Raw genomic sequence first — 12,563 nt, forward strand, 5'->3', positions numbered from 1 at the left:
CTGTACAGAAACCCAGCCTACAACCCCAAACAGCAAGCAATGCAGGTGTAGAAGCACAGTGGCTAGGAAAAACTCCCTAGAAAGGCCAAAACCTAGGAAGAAACCTAGAGAGGAACCAGGCTATGTGGGGTGGCCAGTCCTCTTCTGGCTGTGCCGGGTGGAGATTATAACAGAACATGGCCAAGATGTTCAAATGTTCATAAATGACCAGCATGGTCCAATAATATTAAGGTAGAACAGTTGAAACTGGAGCAGCAGCACGGCCAGGTGGACTGGGGACAGCAAGGAGTCATCATGTCAGGTAGTCCTGAGGCATGGTCCTAGGGCTCACTGTCAAACGCTCCCTAAAACACTTCTGTGAGCAGGCCTTTCTAATCGACCTGGCCCGGGTATCCTGGAAGGACATTGACCTCATCCCATCAGTTGAGGATGCCTGGTCATTCTTTAAAAGTAACTTCCTCACCATTTTAGATAAGCATGCTCCGTTCAAAAAATGCAGAACTAAGAACAGATACAGCCCTTGGTTCTCTCCAGACCTGACTGCCCTCAACCAGCACAAAAACATCCTGTGGCGGACTGCAATAGCATCGAACAGTCCCCGTGATATGCAACTGTTCAGGGAAGTCAGGAACCAATACACGCAGTCAGTCAGGAAAGCTAAGGCCAGCTTCTTCAGGCAGAAGTTTGCATCCTGTAGCTCCAACTCCAAAAAGTTCTGGGACACTGTGAAGTCCATGGAGAACAAGAGCACCTCCTCCCAGCTGCCCACTGCACTGAGGCTAGGTAACACGGTCACCACCGATAAATCCATGATTATCGAAAACTTCAATAAGCATTTCTCAACGGCTGGCCATGCCTTCCGCCTGGCTACTCCAACCTCGGCCAACAGCTCCGCCCCCCCCCGCAGCTCCCCGCCCAAGCCTCTCCAGGTTCTCCTTTACCCAAATCCAGATAGCAGATGTTCTGAAAGAGCTGCAAAACCTGGACCCGTACAAATCAGCTGGGCTTGACAATCTGGACCCTCTATTTCTGAAACTATCCGCCGCCATTGTCGCAACCCCTATTACCAGCCTGTTCAACCTCTCTTTCATATCGTCTGAGATCCCCAAGGACTGGAAAGCTGCCGCAGTCATTCCCCTCTTCAAAGGGGGAGACACCCTGGCCCAAACTGTTACAGACCTATATCCATCCTGCCTATCTAAGGTCTTCGAAAGCCAAGTCAACAAACAGGTCACTGACCATCTCGAATCCCACCGTACCTTCTCCGCTGTGCAATCTGGTTTCCGAGCCGGTCACGGGTGCACCTCAGCCACACTCAAGGTACTAAACGATATCATAACCGCCATCGATAAAAGACAGTACTGTGCAGCCGTCTTCATCGACCTTGCCAAGGCTTTCGACTCTGTCAATCACCATATTCTTATCGGCAGACTCAGTAGCCTCGGTTTTTCGGATGACTGCCTTGCCTGGTTCACCAATTACTTTGCAGACAGAGTTCAGTGTGTCAAATCGGAGGGCATGCTGTCCGGTCCTCTGGCAGTCTCTATGGGGGTGCCACAGGGTTCAATTCTCGGGCCGACTCTTTTCTCTGTATATATCAATGATGTTGCTCTTGCTGCGGGCGATTCCCTGATCCACCTCTACGCAGACGACACCATTCTATATACTTTCGGCCCGTCATTGGACACTGTGCTATCTAACCTCCAAACGAGCTTCAATGCCATACAACACTCCTTCCGTGGCCTCCAACTGCTCTTAAACGCTAGTAAAACCAAATGCATGCTTTTCAACCGATCGCTGCCTGCACCCACATGCCCGACCAGCATCACCACCCTGGATGGTTCCGACCTTGAATATGTGGACATCTATAAGTACCTAGGTGTCTGGCTAGACTGCAAACTCTCCTTCCAGACTCATATCAAACATCTCCAATCGAAAATCAAATCAAGAGTCGGCTTTCTATTCCGCAACAAAGCCTCCTTCACTCACGCCGCCAAGCTTACCCTAGTAAAACTGACTATCCTACCGATCCTCGACTTCGGCGATGTCATCTACAAAATGGCTTCCAACACTCTACTCAGCAAACTGGATGCAGTCTATCACAGTGCCATCCGTTTTGTCACTAAAGCACCTTATACCACCCACCACTGCGACTTGTATGCTCTAGTCGGCTGGCCCTCGCTACATATTCGTCGCCAGACCCACTGGCTCCAGGTCATCTACAAGTCCATGCTAGGTAAAGCTCCGCCTTATCTCAGTTCACTGGTCACGATGGCAACACCCATCCGTAGCACGCGCTCCAGCAGGTGTATCTCACTGATCATCCCTAAAGCCAACACCTCATTTGGCTGCCTTTCGTTCCAGTACTCTGCTGCCTGTGACTGGAACGAATTGCAAAAATCGCTGAAGTTGGAGACTTTTATCTCCCTCACCAACTTCAAACATCAGCTATCTGAGCAGCTAACCGATCGCTGCAGCTGTACATAGTCTATTGGTAAATAGCCCACCCATTTTCACCTACCTCATCCCCATACTGTTTTTATTTATTTACTTTTCTGCTCTTTTGCACACCAATATCTCTACCTGTACATGACCATCTGATCATTTATCACTCCAGTGTTAATCTGCAAAATTGTAATCATTCGCCTACCTCCTCATGCCTTTTGCACACATTGTATATAGACTCACCCTTTTTTTCTACTGTGTTATTGACTTGTTAATTGTTTACTCCATGTGTAACTCTGTGTTGTCTGTTCACACTGCTATGCTTTATCTTGGCCAGGTCGCAGTTGCAAATGAGAACTTGTTCTCAACTAGCCTACCTGGTTAAATAAAGGTTAAATAAAAAATTATAAAAAATAAAAAAAATAAAAAGGTCCTCCGAGAGAGAGAAAGAAAGAGAGAAAGAGAAAATTAGAGAGAGCACACTTAAATTCACACAGGACACCGACTCCAGATATAACAAACTGACCCTAGCCCCCCGACACATAAACTACTGCAGCATAAATACTGGAGGCTGAGACAGGAAGGGTCAGGAGACACTGTGGCCCCATCCGAGGACACCCCCGGACAGGGCCAAACAGGAAGGATAGCAGAGAGAACAGTTTGACTAGGGTGGATGGAAATGTTGACAATTCATTTTAAATGTATCCACCGTATGTCATCTACAGTATCTGAGGTCAGTGAATTGAAGTCTGAACGCATAGATCGGCTTGGTCCATGTCAACACTTTTTGTTTACTTTGTATGTACATAGATTGTAGGTCATTTAACAAACAAGGGTGTCCTCACTGGTCTGAATGCTCAAGGAAGACATAACATGCTTGTCTCAAATAGGCTAATCTGTATTAGTCTGACAATCTTAACTGACATCACGGGCTAAATTTGGACTGGAAAGTAAATCCCTAGAACGTAACTGGGATTCTGGGCACACTGCTCCTGTTTGGTGCCTTTATGTACCTTGACCATCTGATGCAGTGACTTTTTCCAAGCCCCAGGATTACCCTCCTTAATCGGGGTTAAATGAGCACCCATGAACGCACCCCACCCAAGCATAGTCTCATTCTCAGAAGTGGTTAATCCAATCTTTAGAGCTGACCCTAAAGTAGATCACTGAGAGACACACTAACTGGCAACATGCACACACACACACACAGAGATGGGCTGTATTTATTTGACATGTATTTGAAAAGAGAGCTCGGAGAGATGACCAATCAAGTTAAATTTAGTTTCATATCCACTTTTAAATCCACTGTCAAAACATGCTCTACCAGCCTGTTGAGGGTTAATTTTGTTATAGTCTTTATTTAGTCAGGTAATAAGTCATGGAGTGGAACATTTACTCAAACATTTTTATTGGCAGACATATTTTTTGGGAACACATTGACAGAATATTTTGGAGATATTACATTTTCATGTAGGGGTCGTGACAGAGTTTGTATCACTGGAGTCTTGCAGCCCCCTCCACTCTGGCATTCCTTGTTCGATCCCTCTTTCTTTCCACATTATCATAGTATTCAATATAAGATAACATTATACGATATTGCTTAAACATTCAGCTATTAGGTAACTTTCCTGGTGTATAATAGTTACAGCAGTCTGTCTAATGGGTGTGGGGGTTGCAGCAATATGGGCAGGATCTCATTCACATGATGGTGTTGCCCTCTTTACACACAATTACTTAGTTTTGAAGTTAATAGTCTTGAAGTTGTTTTCCGGTCAAGAGTCTTCTCCTCATTTAATCCCATGACACCTAAATCTGTTGGTCCTTAATACTTAGCTAGCCTTGTCAAGCTTGGCTTTGTATCGTGAAGGTGAACCAACGCATAAATAGGTTGTCACTGTTCATGTTTACATTGTAATGTGTATATACTGTATGTGGTGTGAATTTTATATTTTTTATGAGTTACCTGATCGAAAGCACAGTATAGGCTACTACCTTGTGTATTGTGGAAATAATGTGGACAACAAGGATGTCACCTTATTAACCATGGAGACTAAAGAGTGTCATTTCTAATGCAGAGGTGGATGAAGGACTCAATGATCTCATAAAATGGCTGTATCAATCTATTTGTCCTCGGTTCAGGTCTAATAGTGTTTCACACATTCATAATATAAGGTTGCAGAGTTTATAGTATACTAATATGGTGTACTATATATTACTATACTGTATAGTAGTGTGTAATATTTGTATTTATTAAGAATCCAAATTTGCTGCTACATGGGGTCCAGCAACATTAAGGCAGTTATATACAATTGAATATATTAGATGACATTACATTTCATAACACTTTTACAAAGACATTGTAGAGTAGTGTGCCCTTAGGCCACTACTCTACTACATATCTACAATACAAAACGTTTGGCAGCAGTTTGTGCTGATTGTTTTAGGTTGAGTAGTACTTTAATAGTACTAATAATTTGGGTTCAAATAGTATTTGCTTTATTTAAAATACTTTGTTATAATTGAACCTGCCTGGATTGCCAGATGCGTGGTGTTTTGGCACTATTGCATTGGTTCCATTATGCCTGGCATGCTCAATCAAGCGCAGCTAAAGTATCTGTAAGAAAACAAATACTAGTTGAACCCACGATCTGATGTTTACTGACACTGTCTGAAGCTTGAATGGTGGTGGAAGGCCACATGTTGCTTCTTTTTGTGTTCAGTATCCTGTTGTGTTTTGACTACGAGAAATTTATAGGCAAACATCAGTGGCTAATGACAAATGAAATAACTGTATTATTGACTAATCATAATATGTATGAGAATCCAACAACTACAGAGCAGCTAGAGTATTGACCCATTGAAAGGAGAAGGACATGATGATGACTATTGACGTCTTTTTTTCCTTTGAACAGTGCAGTCAGTGCAGTTAGTCTATGTTTGCTAATTTTATACCAGTACATAGCTGGATGTCCTTATCGTTAGTTAGCCTACACTATTCGTTCTAATTTAAGCACTGGACAGCACATACAATATTCTTGCTAGCAGGTTAATGCTTGGGTAAAATAGCGATTGGCCTAATTAATAGCATTAATTGATAGCACAATCATTACAAAGAGGGATAAGTAGTTAGTTGAGAAATACACAAACAAAGTCATACATATAGAAACGCTTTTATTTCCATTATTGTTTGTTGTAACAATTATTTGATGAATGCAAACTATTGGTCTTGGTATACGATTGGGTTGGGCAATACAGACTCCTTTGATCTTTCTATCAAGAAGTTCGCAGAGAAGAATAAAACAGTATAATTGTATGTCATACTAACATTAGTAACGGATACATTAAATACATACATCATTTACAAGTGCATTCACTGTCCATGTGTAATCTTTTCAGGTGTTTCATGCTTTCTGGCAATATGGTATTGAGCTAAGCGTTCAGCTTCCTCTCGTGATGAGTCTCAAACGACATCATGTTGTCCATGAGAATATCAAAGTGCTTTGATGAGCTTGCATAAAAAGGATGAAGACATTGTACTCCCGCCAGACCTTGAGTTGCATATTGTATCGAAAGGGCATAGTTCTTGTCGAACTCTGCCGTTGACTCGTGCTTATAGGAAAAGTTCCCATTCACGCTCAACGGTGGACTTAGGGGTCCCTCGAACCGGGGGCTGGTGCTGGTACAGTCTGTGAATGTAGTTTCAAAGAACGGCTCAAGCGCATTGTCGACAGTGTGGGGCTTGGAGTGGTGGATATGGGAACTGTCCATTGTACCATATGGCGGGCTAGGGTAAGGGTAGGAGGGGTGCAAAGAGAAGGATGCAGTCGATGTTTGGTGCACCTGAGACGGGATGTCCTGGACCTGCTCCGGTAAAAACGTCCTGGGGTTGAGCTGCAAACATCCTGCCACTAGATTGGTGGTGGGCTGGGACAGTCCATGGCATAGAGCTTGCACGAACAACATCAAATCTGGACTTTCATCCGATTGCAAGGTCTCAGAGAGAGCCCATATGTAATTTTTTGCCAACCTCAATGTATCTATTTTGGAGAGTTTCTGAGTATTCGAGTAGCAAGGTACAACTTTACGCAAACTCTCAAGCGCGTCATTGAGTCCGTGCATACGGTTTCTCTCGCGCGCGTTGGCCTTCATGCGCCGGACCTTGAACCTCTGTCGGGTTTTTGTAATTTTCTTTATCTTGGTCCCAATCCTCTTTGGGCTATCGTCAAGGCTCTCTTCTTCCCCCGACCCTCCTTCTTCCCCCTGCTCCTCATCGTCGTTACGCTCTTCCATTCTGTTGAATCCATCCTCGTCGTCATTGTCACCGTTCTTACTCATGGTTTTGTGCACACCATTTACTGTTTCCATGTTCTGAGTGGTGCGGCATCCCTCAGTCCATTTGGAAACATACTGCTGTGACACTGGCATGGTGCTGTCCTCTGTTGGGGCAGAGGAGGAGAGTTACTTCCACAGTTCAAAAACTGCTGATACAAAGACACCTGCGGTAAATGTGTTTGGCACTGTGAAATCCTAACGCCCATGTATGATTGTGTAACTGAATGATCGGAGCTTAGACAGATTAAACTATTAATACTTGCCAAATAGCCATGCAGGCAATGAATAGTAGGCTGAATGAGGCACTGGTACTTTACATCATTATCATCCTTATACATCACCCCTGTGCTTAATGAAGTGTCTTTACAATTGTTTTCGTAAATAGGCCAATATATGGCAAGTTTACCTAAACACCCACATGTTGAATAGCCCTATAACCACTTCTCAGTACGATGTACTACTAAGTGAAGAATATAGGCAATACAAATCCACTTACAACATCAAAAAACACCAGCAGAGTAATGTTTGAACCCAACACAAATAGCAGTCTACAGACAAGACAAAGTTAAGACTAGAGATATTCTTAATTGAAACTATAAATAATTACCTTTTAATGCAGAGTATGTTGTTATAAGTGTTCCATATCCTTTGAAAAGTCCTGATTCAATCTGTCTGCAAACCTCAGATGCTGCAGTTTTATAGTATTGATGCTGAGGCTGACTGATGGTGTAGTGCACCAATGGATGCACTTTATAAAATCCATGCGTGGACAACGGTGGGATCATAGCCCGCCCCTTTCTCCGACACATGCCATGTCGCGGGCAAAAGGCCTCAAGCTTCACGTGACGTTTCCAATTTAGATTCACTGGACCTCTGGGAGCCTCCCCTATCGTGGCTGAAAAGAAAACAACCATCTGTCACCAGTCAGACTGCACGGACCTGTTTACACCCGCACCTGATAAATGAACTCTTCCAATTAGCAGGTGTATGCCATGAAAGAAGCTTCCTCACATGTACCCTAACCCATTTCAGCCAGCAGCATAGGCCTACATTTTGTTTGGCAGAGAGATTAGGTTGGTTATAGGCCTACAGTTACGTTTAGTGTGACAGTGTGCATTTATTCTGGGAAAATGTTGATTTGATGGTTGGATTAGCCCAAAAGCCTTGGCCTATTATTTTTATTAGACATTTCAGGTAGTAGAATACCTTTAAATTTTCATCAACACCTGTAGCCTATTCTAGGCTATGGGAAAAAGCTTGTAGCCCTAAAGAGTGCCCTTCACAAGAAAGTTTGAGGCCTAAATGCACAGAGAGGTAGGCCAGTGGGTCAGACAACTCTAAACATGGATTTAATTGGGTTTTTCAATTCTAAACGTGCGTGCATTGGCTGGTGGCTTGAGAGATGGTAGATGCCAGGTCTGAGCCAATAGTCCTTCTCAACCAGGGTTGGGCACTCGAGCCGCACACGCAATAACAATATAACAGTGTTTCCCGCTTCACTAACTTGGTCAGAATGGTCTTAGAGCTGTGTGTAAAAATGTGACATGATGGGAGAATATAACACTGTCTGTATATATAACACTGTCAATTCGGTTACACCCCCTCTCATCTGTATCTCAATTGGTAAGAATTAAGAGGAACCCGTCTTACCTCCGTGAATGCCTGGTCATGATACGAGCAACCCTGTTGATGATAGGCTGTAACTGGTTAAGACCGGTCTTATTGCAATGATGTAGGGTGGAAAGCCACACTGTGGCACAGTGGTCCAGGTGAGTTTTATCATGGGTGCTAAATTGTCAGGATAATGTCCTTGGAGACGAAGTCCCTTGCCCTTTTTAGAGTGTCAAGCCAGACAGTAGTTTCCCTGTGACCAGGCTGGCGCGTTCAGTCCAGTGTTAGGTGTAGGCCCAACTACATCCCCAGGTACTTTATAGTGTTTACTTCTTCATAAATGTTTTGTCCGTCTGTTATTGTGATACTTGTGCCTGTGTATCTCAGCTTTTGTGGGTTGCCAAACAGCATTGCCATGGTCTTCTGAGGGTGTAAGGAGAGCTTGTTGTCAGCAAACCAAGCTGCTACCCTCTTGATGTCTTTTGAGACTGACTCCTCACGCTCTCTGGTGGTATAAACTGAATAGAACAGGACTGTGTCATCTACATATACTGTATATGTGACCTGTTTCAGCAAATTATGTGTGTGTCGTGGGTCACTACTTCGTTGGAGAGCCGTTTGAACGTAAACCTTTTTTTAAATAAAATTATGGGATCATTTCAAGTTAGTGTACTGTTAGCTAGCTAACGTTAGCTGTCTGGCTCGGTAGCTAATGAATGCGCTTGAGCCGTTCTTTGAAACTACATTCAAAGACTGCACCAGCTAGAGAGAGCATGGAGGAACATAACAAAGGCATCAGTGTTCCTAATCCTGGCATCTGGGAAACAACACCAGAGGCAGATGACCACAGGATGAACCCAAAGTGGCTTATGGTGCCCCCAATCTATATGGGATTCTCCTCCCTCATGATGCCATCTATTTTGTGAAGTGCACCAGTCCCTCCTGCAGCAAAGCACCCCCACAACATGATGCTGCCACCCTCGTGCTTCAAGGTTGGGATGGTGTTCTTCGGCTTGCAAGCTCCCCCCTTTTTCCTCCAAACGTAACATCATGGCCAAACAGTTCTATTTTTGTTTCATCAGACCAAAGGAAATTTATCCAAAAAGTATGATATTTGTCCCCATGTGCAGTTGAAACCGTAGTCTGAGTTTTTATGGCGGTTTTGGAGCAGTGGCTTCTTCCTTGCTGTCGATATAGTGTGGACATATATACTTTGTACCTGGTTTCCTCCAGCATCTTCACAAGGTCCTTTGCTGTTGTTCTGGGATTGATTTGCACTTTTTGCACCAAAGTAAGTTCATCTCTAGGAGACAGAACGTGTCTCCTTCCTGAGTGGTATGTGGTCCCATGGTGTTTATACTTGTGTACTATTGTTTGTACAGATGAACGTGGTACCTTCAGATGTTTGGAAATTGCACCCAAGGATGATCCAGACTTGTGGAGGTCTACAATTATTTTGGAGGTCTTGGCTGATTTTCTTTTGATTTTCCCATGATGTCCAGCAAAGAGGCACTGAGATTGAAGGTAGGCCTTCCAATAAATCCACAGGTACACCTCCAATTGACTCAAATTATGTATTTTATCCTATTAGAAGTTTCTAAAGCCATGACATCATTTTCTGGAATTTTCCAAGCTGTTTAATGGCACAGTCAGCTTAGATTATGTAACTTCTGACCAACTGAAATTGTGATACAGTGAATTCTAAATGAAATAATCTGTCTGTAAACAATTGTTGGAAAATTGACTTGTGTCATGTAACAAGGTAGATGCCCTAACCGACGAGTTTTGTGTATATAAAAATATATTATTATTATTTATTTTTTCTTCAGAACATTTACCATGTATGTTCTCTTGTAATGTTCTGTAGTTTCAACCCTATGATTAGTCTGACAAACACAAATGTGCGTTCTGCAGACCCAGGCATGGATCAAAGCTGGCGAGAGTATTTCTATCATAATTTTTTTGCGAAAGCATACAGATGTTGATGAAGAATCACATTTACCTCAGGATCAATCCCAGTTGTTATTCTGTGAAAACATAATTTTTATTTATTTATTTGTGGCCTCGATGTCCATGTGACTGGGGGCTGTGAACTCACCGACTGCTCTCTCATTCAAGAGGCAGCCAGGAGCATAAGCTAGCCCAACTGACATGGGCTCAGGACCACACCCACTGCCCTGGGTCTGTGTACACAGAGAGGCTATGGCAATGAAGAAACCCACATGACAGGGTATATAGATAAGGACAAAGATCATGGCTGGAGGGACAGTCTCACACCCGGGAGTATGTTTGTAGAGAGAGGGGAGGAGGGCTTAAGTGATGGCCTGTTCACTGGAGGTAGAGGAGATGATTTAGAGCCCCGGCTAGAGGTACATGGGTCAGAGGTGGATGTCGGGTCCAAAGTTGATCTGAATGAGGACTGGAGCTGTTACAACCAGGTTGATCCAGAGAGAGGAACAGAAAGAATACACAAAGTATTCTATACATTATTAATTGCATCTGGGAAAGCCACATATTATACATGTAATACATATAATAGTGCAGTGTGATGAAGGGAGTAATGAAGGTGAAAATCTTGAGGACATGAGAGGGACATCTAGATTCTTATTTTCTTTTAAAGGCTAGTTCACTACAACTGTCGTCAGTTCTATAGGTAAAGGTAGTGTATCTGTTGTTGTTTTTTATCCACATAATGGGAAAGTGAAGATAGCCTACCCTCTAATGGTGAAAAGATATACAACGTCTCCACATTGAAATTGCTACTGGAAGACTCTGCCTTAGGCCGGAATCCTCACTTGAAATGATGCGTAAATGCATAAATCATCCATTGATGTCAGATTTCAAGTTAGGATTCAGGCCTCCCTCTCAATCAATCAATCAATTAATCCCGATCACCGCACTAGGAAGAGGAGCCAGCCAGAAGTCAGACAGGAAATTAAATCAAATCAATCAAGTTATTTGTCAAATACACATGGTTAGCAGATGTTAATGCGAGCGTAGTGAAATGCTTGTGCTTCTAGTTCAGACAATGCAGTAATAACCAACGAGTAATCTAACCTAAAGATTTCACAACAGCTGCCTTATACACACAAGTGTAGAGGGATGAAGAATATGTACATAAAGATATATGAATGAGTGATGGTACAGTACGGCATAGGCAAGATGCAGTAGATGGTAATCGAGTATAGTACAGTGGGGCAAAAAAAGTATTTAGTCAGCCACCAATTGTGCCCACCCCAAGAGACTTGCGGCTATAATTGCTGCAAAAGGTGGTTCTACAAAGTATTGACATTGGGGGGGGTGAATAGTTATTTACGCTTAAGTTCTGTTTTTTGCCTTTTTCCTTGTTTGCTTCACAATAAAATATATTTTGCATACCCTATATTACTCATCTCATATGTATATACAGTGGGGCAAAAAAGTAGTTGGTTTAGCCACCAATTGTGCAAGTTCCCCCACTTAAAAAGATGAGAGAGGCCTGTAATTTTCATCATAGAATTTTCATCATCACTTAAACTATGGCAGACAAAATTAGAAAAAAGAAATCCAGAAAATCACATTGTAGGATTTTTTATGAATTTATTTGCAAATTATGGTGGAAAATAAGTATTTTTCTCATTTTGTCTGTCATAGTTGAAGAGTACCTATGATGAAAATTACAGGCCTCTCTCATCTTTTTAAGTGGGGGAACTTGCACAATTGGTGGCTAACCAACTACTTTTTTGCCCCACTGTATATACATATGAGATGAGTAATATAGGGTATGCAAAATATATTTTATTGTGAAGCAAACAAGGAAAAAGGCAAAAAACAGAACTTAAGCGTAAATAACTATTCACCCCCCCCCCCAATGTCAATACTTTGTAGAACCACCTTTTGCAGCAATTATAGCCGCAAGTCTCTTGGGGTATGTCTCTATCAGCTTGGCACATCTAGCCACTGGGATTTTTGCCCATTCTTCAAGGCAAAACTGCTCCAGCTCCTTCAAGTTGGATGGGTTCCGCTGGTGTACAGCAATCTTTAAGTCATACCACAGATTCTCAATTGGATTGAGGTCTGGGCTTTGACTAGGCCATTCCAAGACATTTCAATGTTTCCCCTTAAACCACTCAAGTGTGGCTTTAGCAGTATGCTTAGGGTCATTGTCCTGCTGGAAGGTGAACCTCCGTCCCAGT

The 12,563-nt window shown here is 42.9% G+C and overlaps 1 protein-coding gene across 1 annotated transcript; it reads right to left on the reverse strand.

The window, feature by feature from the left end:
• Window positions 1-5,599: 5,599 nt before the first annotated feature.
• Window positions 5,600-7,501, reverse strand: LOC109890458 (neurogenic differentiation factor 1-like). The gene is made up of 2 exons (XM_031824607.1): window positions 7,385-7,501; window positions 5,600-6,881 (listed from the first exon to the last, which is right to left on the reverse strand). Exon 2 carries the CDS (start codon window positions 6,868-6,870, stop codon window positions 5,875-5,877), a length of 996 nt encoding a protein of 331 aa, XP_031680467.1. The 5' UTR covers window positions 6,871-6,881; window positions 7,385-7,501; the 3' UTR covers window positions 5,600-5,874.
• Between the last annotated feature and the right edge of the window lie 5,062 nt (window positions 7,502-12,563).

This window comes from Oncorhynchus kisutch, linkage group LG5, assembly GCF_002021735.2.
Source record: "Oncorhynchus kisutch isolate 150728-3 linkage group LG5, Okis_V2, whole genome shotgun sequence".
In the NCBI taxonomy this organism is placed as follows: domain Eukaryota; kingdom Metazoa; phylum Chordata; class Actinopteri; order Salmoniformes; family Salmonidae; genus Oncorhynchus; species Oncorhynchus kisutch.